This window comes from Ruditapes philippinarum, unplaced genomic scaffold (assembly GCF_026571515.1).
Source record: "Ruditapes philippinarum isolate M1 unplaced genomic scaffold, ASM2657151v2 ctg8329_1_1_1_1, whole genome shotgun sequence".
Classification (NCBI taxonomy): Eukaryota; Metazoa; Mollusca; class Bivalvia; order Venerida; family Veneridae; genus Ruditapes; species Ruditapes philippinarum.
The window spans coordinates 1-11831 of NW_026859631.1; the positions used below are offsets into that span (position 1 = coordinate 1).

Genomic DNA, 11831 nt, shown 5'->3' on the forward strand with positions numbered 1-11831 from the left:
CAAATAACAATGATTAAAAATACACATATTACAAATACAACAAATACTTCATAAATCGAATAATTGAATGTACAAATACTTCATAAATCGAATAATTGAATGCACAAATACTACAGATAATTCATAAATCGAATAATTGAGAATAAAAATACTACAAACAACTCATAAATGAATAATTGAAAATACAAATACTACTGATAATCGATAAATCGAACAATTAAAAATACAAATACTAAAAAATAATTCATAAATCGAATAACTGAGAGTAAAAATACTACAAATAATTAAAAAATCGAATAATTAAATGTACAAATACTACAGATAATAGATAAATCGAATAATTGAAAATACAAATACTAAAAAATAATTCATAAATCGAATAATTGAGAATAAAAATACTACAAATAACTGATTAATCGAATATTTGAAAACATAATAAATAAAACAAATAATTCACTAACCCTCTGAACAATAGTCACGATAATGAAGAAGCAGAGAGCAAGGCCGGTAACTCTGGGCTTAATTCATCTTTGTTCAATTGAACGATTGTGAAATACTTTATAAAAATAACTGATAACTAGTTTAAAGTTCAAAAATTAGCCCATAGCATACGGATTGAACAATACAATATACGAATCTGTGTTTTGCATTTGCTTTCAGTTGTCATGTGTTTACTTATATATAAAGTAGATGTCTATAGAGGTAGTCACTAAACAATAACTAAGCTTCCGTTGTAAGCATGCATTCCTTCTCGTTATTTGATGATTCTGCAGGTCTGGTTGTCTTTTGTTCGTCTGATTTATTTTTACAGCAAGAATTGAGAAATACGGAACCGGACATAGCAGCGGCTGACAGGAATTTGTCGTACAGAAATGCCCCTGAAGCTGCGCCAAGAAGAGGTCCGAGCCAGTAAACCTATTAATAGAAATCAAAGCACTGTAATTCATTAATTTTCATCTTTTCAATCTGCTATACCCTTTACAGTAACAGCAGTCTGTTGTTTTAAGACAAGTCTACAAAAAGAAGATGTCAGCAAAATACAGTATAAAAAATTAGACTCGTTCTTTATATGAAAAAAGAATTGGCGCGGAGCTATTTGTGTTTACATTTTACGAAAATATCCTCCAGATTTCTATTATTAGTTATAAAGATTTTTGACAGGCTATATGACCCTAAACAAATGGTTTTTAAGCCGCTAGGCGAGGGTTATATTGAAAACAACCGTTTATATACGTTCATAAACCTGTCAGAAATATTTATAATACCGCAATCTTCCTTTTTTGAGAAATAAGTGAGATATCTTAGAAAATTGACAGCAGCCGTATATCATTAGTTATAAAGATTGTTGACAGATTTAATGGCTGTTTGTAAATATAACCCGAGCCGCTATTAAAAAAGTATGGATTTTAATAGGATGAAAACATAGTTAGTCGGAGTGATTGCATATATAATACAAGTTCATATGCTGAAACAACGTGCTAAATAAACTTTGTGCAGTTTTGTACTGCATACAAATATGTTAAGTAAAAAAATACACGTACACATTAACATGTTCGATGTATTAATATACTTACAACATCTTTCTCATCAATATTAAGGTTTTATATAAAAGATCTTAAATTTCTTAACATTCACATGATAGTAAAATAAGAATAAATCAACTTTATTTCTTAATTTATATTTAGACTGATACCGGCTAACAATGCACAATATGTTAAGCTTATTAATGAACGAACAAAAATGCATTATTGATAATTCTTCATTTGAACAACATATATCTATCATGTAAGATCATAAGATTTTTAAGTACAGATACTTAAACTGTAGGTAATAAATCGCTGAACAGAACAAATCTGAAAACGGAATGGTTATAGCATTTCATATTTGATACATAGTGACGCAAACAAAACAATGTTGCTACTAATTGTCATGTCACAGTACACGTCTTCTAAGTCTTGTTTTGCAATTTTGTTTGTATTGGAATTACTTTTCTTACCAGGTACGAATTGGTGTAAACATATTTTTTATATTCAATACCTGACCCCTCTCTAATGGACAATGCTGACGAGATAAGTTTAATTATGTAACTTTAAATGAACATTCAGAAAAAGGTCTATTAGTAACCTAAATAGCAAAATGACCTTTGAGCAGGAATTATTTATCCGTCATGAGCGCATTTTTACGCGAAGCTTCTCAATTGCTGCATTGCACAGCAACATCTGTACTTGTACTAGATATATTCAAGTAGGGATGTCAAAGTTAGCAAAAATGTTAACCGTTTAAGCGGCAACCATATATCCTTGTGAAACGTTTAATCGACCGTACAAAAAGTACTCTTAGATTTTAAACATCAACTTTGTTCCTTGTTTTCAAGCTATAACATTTAGTATGTTGGCGACGCCGGTGAGCGGCGTCGTCTCTTATGGAATGCTTTTTATTTTGGCCTTTGGAAAGAGCTGTTATTATAAGCAGTTAATGTCATGTTGTGTTAATTAGTTTTATTTTGTATTTTGTTGTTCTCATATTTTCAAAGAAATAAAATAACTACAAATATTTAAAGTAAAGTGCGATCATTAAAAATATTAGAATGTGCAACGTCTTTCATCACGCACTCTAGCACCAGCTGACACGGTGTTCAACCGGCAACTCTCAAAATAAACGTGGTCACGGAGGACAGGAAAAAACATAACATCACTGAGATGTGTCATCCAAGTTGGTAATGTTATGTTTAAAGTGACATTATGCTCATTTTTTTCATTTTCAAGTTGAGCTGAATTGTCAGTATATTTCAAAAGATTGACAGTTATAATGGTGATTGACCAACAATAGATATTGGAAAATGTTAAAGATAAAATATATATCTGCCTAAAATAGAAAGAGACAAAGAGACTGTCCCATTCTTTTTATGAATTGAACTTTACAGGTAAATTCTGATCGATATTTACAGAAATTCCGTTAGGTCACGTGAGTTTTTTTATCTTTCATGCTAAATAAATTGTGAAATTGAAATGAATTATGACAAAACATTAACTTATTTTGACTTTCCCAAGTTCACTCACTACATACCATTTGATGGGCATTATGTCACTTGAAATACTGCTTTATTTTGTAAAAAACATTTCATTCCTTTTTTCATTAATCAGGACATATAAAATATTTACAAGTTAATCGTTTATCCATAAAATCAGAAAATACATATTACCCATTGCGTTTCTAAATTTCCGGCCAGGATTGCAGGTCCAAAGTTTCTTGCTGGATTCATACAACCACCGGAAGTTCTTGCCTAAAATTATATGTACATACATATATTTTTTTCTATTTTGTATCTTTATATTAAACAAAACAATTTGAAAAGCGTCAACCAGAGTATGATACAAATCTGAGTTCAACTATTGCCAAAGACAGTACTTAAAACGCAAGCCTTATATAAGTTATTTGTACAAACAATGGGAATAGAAATCAAAAATGCAAGGCGATGTTCACAGAACCCACACTAGAGATATGTCATATGAATTATATATATAATGACAAAGTTAAATAAAGTTTTAATTTACACTTGCATTCAGCAGCGAAAAGCATCAGCTTGATACACAGAAGCTATCTGTGCATCATTTGTTGATTGCTCAATAAAAGTTTGACTTATTTCATTTTAACGTGTAAAGTTTTATATAACACGAATATATTAATTTCTCAAGCCCAGGCACATGTACAAACCGGAATTACATTTGTTAACATTACTTAAGGACGTTTTCAAGAGTTTTTATATAGACATAAAGGCAAAATTAAAACTGTTAAATAAAAATTTCTTTAAACTTGGCATGTTGTTAGAATATGATAACAGAAGCATTTTAAGCGAAAAAAATTAAGTTCACCGTTCTCGTTTTTGAGTTATCTGCCCTTGAATCAGAATTTTCTACTTATTTGATGTCATTTCAAGGGCAGATAACTTAAACATATTTTAAATAATTCTTGTTTTTACTTCTGGATTATGTTTTCCTTTTTATTGTTGAGTACATTACACAATAACATTCAATTCCTTATATCGTTGCAGTTATTTTTTTTTTTCAAATCAAATAAAGGAACTTTAAAGTCTTAAAAATAAATAGTTAAAATACACCAAAACAACACATATTTTTTAAAATCTTTACTAGTTTTGACTGTTGTCTTCATCAGAATAACGTACAAAGTATTTGACGTCACGTCCGTTAAAAGTAAATAGGGCATTTAAAGAAAAAACAAAAAGTGGGGAAAAACTATCCACTCTAAATTTATTCTTGAAATTTTGCATATCGACTAAAAGGAAGGTAAGCTTCATGAAAATAAGAAAAAAAATGTATTGCTTCCCTTCATTGTAAATTATCTGCCCTTGAATTTACCGAAAAAGTCCAATTCAAGGGCAGATAACTAGAAAATGAGAACGGTGACCCCATTTCTATTTCGCTTAAAATGTTTCTGTTATCACATTCTAAATCATATTATACAACATGCCAAGTTTAAATAAATTCTATTGAACAGTTTTTATATGTCTATATGAAAACTCCGCAAAACGTCATTAAAGTGTCACTTCATGGTGTTTTTATTCAAAATAACGTAAACTTTTGCTGTAAATTAGATATAAGTGGTTAAATTTTAGTAAAATATATAAGTGAAATTAACCGTAACATTTGATAAATAAGATAGGATAGAAAACTAATACATTTAGTAAAAATTGCAATCGTAGCATACGATTCTATAACCATAGTAACACGTTTGTGGGGTTGCCCTTAAATCATGGATCATAAGTTTGAGCATTTGTGTTCAAATATGAATGCAATTAGGCAAATATCTCGCTTTTTACCACGTTTTGCACGAACTATGTACATGTATCGCATAGATAGTTGTGTAAGCTCTCAATTGATTCAAGACATGTGTAAATCAGTTCAGTCTAGCTCTGACAATAGCTCGATTAACGATATCTATTCGTGTATGCTAAAGCTAAAATAGTTGGGAAAAGGTCTCCTTTAACTGACAAAATACGGATGAATACCCTATCTCCTTACAAAATAGCAAAAACTTGCTCGGATAAGAATATCAAAACAATTATTGAAACAGTTCACTAAATACAACAATCGATCTTTCGTAAATATCTCATCATTAGCAAAGAGGCATGGCTTCACTTTTATGAGCCCAAGCGAAAGATATATATAACAAAATATTGCCAAAGACCTTGCATAGCAGAACGCACAATGAGCGTCAAAAAGGTCATGTATGTAATTCCCTTTACCAATCAAGGTCCTGCAATTCATATTGTATCAAAAGGGTAAATCTGTAAATGCCAAGTTTAAGAAAGGCTAGGTCCTTCATAATTTCAAAAACCGTCGACCAGCAACTGGTCTCTGTGGTGTCAATTTGTTACATGCCAATGCTTCGTCACACAAAGCGGCCATGTACGAGAATATCTGAAACAGGAAAAGGTTGCCGAGCTTCGCCAGATCTTGCCCTTGTGACTTATACCTATTTCCGAGGCTTAAAAAACACCTTGCTGGAAGAAAGTATTAAACGTGAAAAAATCGCGGTTCGACAATTTTCCAGTGCCTGAACAATGTCCCTAGAAAAGATTATGAAAACACATTTTAAAATTGGATTAAAAGACTAAAACTTTGTATATCATATGGTTGGATTGAGATAATTATTTTGGCACTGTTTGTTAAGAACTTCTGAAAATGACCTGGTTTCGTTTATATTTGAACACCTCTTGTACTTGAGTGACCATTACATTTCGTCATATGCATTAAAGGTATGGCCAAAAAGTGGATAGCATAAATCAGGTCGGAATCAGCTTAAATTAACTTCCGTTTTTTCACAATTGAGCTTAACTAAATATGTTTCAGCTGATAAACAACGGGGAAATTTTGATATTATGTTCGTTTTTTCACTACAAAGATTGTCTACTTGGTTTAATTGCAGACTGAATAAAGTTAACTATGATACTTAGAATTTCAGAAGAGTGTCTTTAATTGCATGCATATTATAGAACAATTTGCTATATTTGAAAATACGACAATTGTCATGTTTTGTCAATGGAAAGCATGTAGCTTTCTTCCATGCCAACACGTTACATTCCGTGATATGTGTTACCTTTGCCATGATTTCAGTTTCCATTTGCCGCTTTGAAATAATATTCATGCTTTTATAATAAGGTTAACTTTAGGTCAGCCAACATTTCTTATATCAATAGTCCGTATTAAGTTAAAGTTACGATTGCACAGTTTCAAATAAAAATTTCGTGAATATATACCTTTATTTTAAACTAACACTTACAATATCTTACTTTGTTTATAGAAAAGTTGGGGCAATGACATTAAAGTTTCATTTTACATAAATTAAAATCGCAAATGCTTATGGTAGAACAGGAAAAGATCTCTTTTGTGTCTTGCTTTTATGTTTTAGACCATAACTTTCTAATTTTTTCGAATGGACTTGTCTAGATTCCAATTCTGGAACTTTTCATTATCAATTTTGAGGATATCTAGATGAAAATTTGAAATAAATGGGCTTGCGACCAGCATGGGTCCAGACCAGCCTGCGCATCCGCGCAGTCTGATCAGGATCCATGTTGTTCGCTATCAGTTTCTCTACTTGTAATAGTGTTTGTAAGCGAACAGTATGGATACTAATCAGAATACGCGGATTCGCAGGCTGATCTGGATCCATGCTGGTCGCAAACGCACTATGTTGGTTTTGTCGTGACACGGCTTATGTATAATATAGAGCCTGGCCAGACTGCCCGGATGTTGGTCTGTTTATTAAATGGTGTTAAGACTAATCATATTAGTTTCAACATAGTAATGTCGCAAGTGTTCATAAAAATGACTTGTTAACATAATTCTTTGCCCGAATGCACTGCCATTGAATATCTAAAATATTAACTTATTCAAAGCACAATAATGTTTTACATACAAACTGTATAACACTTGCGAGAAGAAGGCTAACTGTTATACATTTTATATAAACTGAACATTAAAATTAAAGTACAATTAGTTGAATACTTATACATGTTAAATGTATTTCAAAGTGTTAGGTTCACTTTAAAAGGTTTAATATAATAGAACCGTTGACATACAGTGTCAATAACAGTGTTTGTATACATTTAACCAACTTAAATCTAAATAATTTTGAATCATAATCGAGTGTCGGATAACAATATAGAAACCCCAATATAGAGACTCCAATATAGAGAGCGCCTGGCTAGAAGATACAATTTCAACAGTCGTCTTTTTACATGACGAGATATGAGAAAATGATTTATGCAAGCATAGTACACTAGACATTTTTGTACCCACTAAATTTAACTCTAAGTCCAGCAAATCTCTGATACGATTCTTGAGCCAACCTAAGTCACTTCCTTGGGTGCTAATCAAAAATTAAACTTAAATGCGGAAACAATAGAGAGCTAAAATAAAACCGCCTCTCTTCCTTCGACCCCCCCGCACCGCCTTCCCGATTGATTGTAGGGTGCAATGGTGCGGGATGGGGTGTGGAATACGATTATTAACTTGTGCAAAAACAAATATACAGATGCAAATGATGTAGTTGCCACAGGCTTGATAACGTTATCTCTATAACGTAACAAAAATAAAATTTGAATCAATACTCATGTAAATTAGGAAACCTTTTAAATGTTGTCACTTTCAGTTGCACATCCTTCATTTTTGGTTTGTAGTATCGTACATATAGATTTTTTTGTGTCTGCAAATTTTGCTTAGGTTGCAAAGTTTTATTTGAAAGCGTAGACATGTGAGGGCTTCGACCGAAAACAAATTATAACTATCTTAATTTCATCTGAATAATGATGACATTTATACATTGTTGAAAGCTTTCACAACGTATAAGAACATGGTCCTAATCAGTTCGGTCCAGTTTAAAGCGTATCTTACAAATCTGATCAAAACAAATTTATCAGCAATTTAAAACATATATGAGCCGCGTAACGACAAAACCAACATAGTGCGTCTGCGACCAGCATGGATCCAGATCAGCCTGCGCATCAACGCAGTCTGATCAGGATCTAAACTGTTAGTTTACAAACCCTATAGCAAGTAGACAAACTGATAGCGAACAGCATGGATCCTGATCACAATGCGCGGATGCGCAGGCTGGATTGGATCCATGATGGTCGGAAATCCATTATGTTGGTTTTGTCGTGACGCGGCTTAATTATGACATAACGTATCACCTGAGAGCTAGCAGATGACGTAGACATAAGCAGCCGCATTCATGATGTATGAGTAGACATTTTGACGTTGGCTTATCAATGTAAGATTTTATATTTTATGTTCCCTTTAGACATACATAGTTCAAAACAGACCACGACAATACCATGAATTGTTGTCATTGCTATACATAAATTTCATCCTTATTTATTTTTATGCAAATAATATAACCAGCTTTTCAATACTTACAAGGGTATGTTGCATGACAGTTAAATGTATACATATATTGACTATTTGCATGCTGGGGACATTTTCGTCAAAATCTGTAAGGTACTCATGCGTCTGGTCTGGCACCTAGCTATTTGCAAAGGCTTTCCGGTTGAGAACAACGGAAAAAAGATAGTGAATTGTGAGCTAGAAGTATCTGCGTATATCTAAATAATTGCTGAAGCTTCTTTATGTCTTACTGTTAATGACTTTAGTGGTAACATATAAGCCGCGTCATGACAAAACCAACATAATGCGTATGCGGCCAGCATGCATGGATCAAGACCAGCCTGTGCATCCGTGCAGTCTGATCAGGATCCATGCTGTTCGCTGTCAGTTTCTCTTCTTGTAATAGGGTTTGTAAGCGAACAGCATGGATCCTGATCAGAGTGCGCGTATGCGCAGGCTTTCTGGATCCATGCTGGTCGCAAATGCATGTGACGTTGGTTTTATCATGGCTCGGCTCATATCATATCAGTAAGTTTTTCTATAATAAAATAATTGTTTTATGATTTGAAATTACAATATGTTATCTATTCATCACTAAGCATGAATTACGTATGATATAAAAATGTCAAAATAAACCCTATTTTTGTTTTAAAAATGTTTATTTTAGTTTGATTGTGTAGAAAGTTGTAGCAAATTAGAAACAATATCGAATAAGCATTCTTGAACCAGGGTGCCAATGACAAAGACAAAAAACAAGACCAAGTTCCCCATAAGGGCCGAACCACGACACCTAGGGTGATAGACAGACGCTTGAACTAGTAGTATAAGTGCACCGCTCCTCCATGTTTTGATAGTCATCAATTCGCTTGATAAATAAAATAATTTCCTATTTTATTTTAGCGTAGGATGATCATAGGCTTATGATTGCAGTTTCCCTGCAATTTTATCAAATTTAAAGAAAATAAACAGGATATACATTTGCGGTTTAATGATTTCAAATGTTCACGCACATGATTATGTATGTTTTATGTTGAAGATAATATGTAATATGGTTTAATGTTAACTTTTTTTCCCACTAAGTGTTGATGTTTTCCTTTTTCATTTCACAAGTTACTCATCTTCGATTTGACATGTAGATACATTTATACCTAGATATTGATACATTTTTCAGTAATTTACACATATACACAATTTAACAAAAGATAAAGGTTTATTTGTTATTATTGTGCATGTTTTATTTTCATTTATATTTTAGCAATGGGAGCGCTGTCTGTTTTATTACAGTAAATTGGTACATTATGAAAGAATTATACATTGTTTGTAAGCGTGAGATAACATGATCCAATGTTCTAGCTAGTCATTATATAAATATCAAATTACTTAAAGTTTTTTTAAAGATTTATTTTATAGGAATATTCAAATGATGCATTTCTATTGTTTTTTTATCGTCAATATTTGAAATTCTTCAGGAAAATTCTCCCGTCCTATATAGTATAAAACATATAGTATATAAACGATTGGCAAAAGAAGATAAATAATCTTTAATCTGCTTGAACCGAAAGAAATAAGCCTTTGTCACCATTATAGATCCAGGCCAGCCTGATTTTTACATACAGTCTGACCAGGCTCTATACATTTGGCTGACTTTCTTCACATTTTCATCTTGATATTCGTCAAAACTGATAATAAACATTTGCAAAATAGAAGCTGTGCGAATAAATGTATAAATTTCATCCGGTTAAATGTTAAAAGTTCAGAACAAAAAGATTTTACTTACAGCAAATAAAATATTTCCAACCACAATCAGCCCGACGTAAAATGGCGTCGGTGACGTGTCGTCGGGACGCTTGTCATCTATAAGAGCCGCTATTGAAAACAAAAGAAAGAAATCGATGCTGAATTCAATGAAAAACGCCTGTACATTTGTAACTCCAGGCGCTGGGCTTATAAGTGCCGGCAGTCCTATCATTCCTTCAGGAGTAAGTTTACTTAAAATAGCCACAGCCGAGAGACCGGCGAGACATTGAGCACAGACGTAAAAAATAAAACGGATAAAGGTGATCTTTCCCAGCACTAGAAATCCTATAGAGACTGCGGGGTTCACGTGCCCGCCACTAACATTCAGGAGTGAGTTGATCACGACAGCTACAACAAATCCAGTACAGATAGCACCTATAAGTGGGTCCGGGGGTGACTGGTCCTCGGGGTCATGTAACGACGATCCTATGGACCACTGAAAAAGAATCAACGTCCCGATGTACTCTGCTATTACAGCCCGCCAAAAGTTAAACGATTTAATATCCTTGATTTCTCGGTCAAAGATTGATTCACGCGAAGTAACCTCTGATGCCTCCATATTTAATCATGAGAAAAAAAATCTCGAAAAGAAAAAAAAAGAAAAAAAATTATTGAAAAAGTAAACCAAAATGTCTTATAATTCAATGTAAAATGAGTTCGTAAAGTTAGTATTGTAAACGTTTGTCACTCTAAGGACAATGTAATATAATCTAATGTTTCACGTCCGGCGTATATAAAGTCTACTACATATCTATATTAATGTCATAAAAATCTATACCACTTACCAATGCCATTTGTTGTGTATAAAAGAAATTGATTTTAGAGAATAAACAGCTACCTTAAAGAACGCTCATAGCGTTGTAGCAAGACTGTTCATCGGCTGTAGTTGTCAAGAAAGCAAGCAACTTCTCCCCTCCCCCGGTCACCGGTTTAAGCCAAACTCAAATTCAAACGTAAAATAGTATTAAATTCAGTTTAACGCAGAATTTGACTTCATTAAATATAAATGATCTATAATCAGATTAAATATGCAAAAAGGACTGTTATTGCTTAAAATTACTGTTGGTTTTATGAGCAGAATTTATTCAGGTTTTAATAACAACTATCTGACACAGCAACATTTCCTTAGGCTTGATAGTGAAAAAGGTTAAAGCTTGTTTAATCCCTATCAAGTTCACTATCCGGAACAACCAGTACTGGTGTCATATTACGAGAAACGGTCATGATACATAGAGGGTTCGAACTCACGGTCCAACAAATGAAAAGACGGGTAAACAAATCCAAAGACGGATAGACAAATGAAAAGACGGCTAAACAAATCCAAAGACGGATATACAAATGAAAAGACGGTTTAACAAAAATGGAAAGTCGGTTAAACAAATGATAAGACGTTTAAAAAGGTTAATAAAACTACGGGTAAACAAACTAAAAGACGTATAAACAAAGCAGTAGGTATATGTTGTAGCAATATAACATTAACGATCAGTGTTGAAGCGTCACATGATATAAAAATCCTTAAGTGCATGATCTGATGATATCTTTTAAAACAATTAGACAAAACATTTTAGCTGGTTATTAGATATGTATCAGTATAGAAACGTATATTTGACAAATAAAAGGTCTAAT

The 11831-nt window shown here is 32.7% G+C and overlaps 1 protein-coding gene across 1 annotated transcript; it reads right to left on the reverse strand.

The window, feature by feature from the left end:
• Nucleotides 1-86: 86 nt before the first annotated feature.
• LOC132757298 (aquaporin AQPAe.a-like) lies at nucleotides 87-10764 on the reverse strand. The gene is made up of 3 exons (XM_060748544.1): nucleotides 10186-10764; nucleotides 3203-3283; nucleotides 87-915 (listed from the first exon to the last, which is right to left on the reverse strand). Exons 1-3 carry the CDS (start codon nucleotides 10762-10764, stop codon nucleotides 721-723), a joined length of 855 nt encoding a protein of 284 aa, XP_060604527.1. The 3' UTR covers nucleotides 87-720.
• Between the last annotated feature and the right edge of the window lie 1067 nt (nucleotides 10765-11831).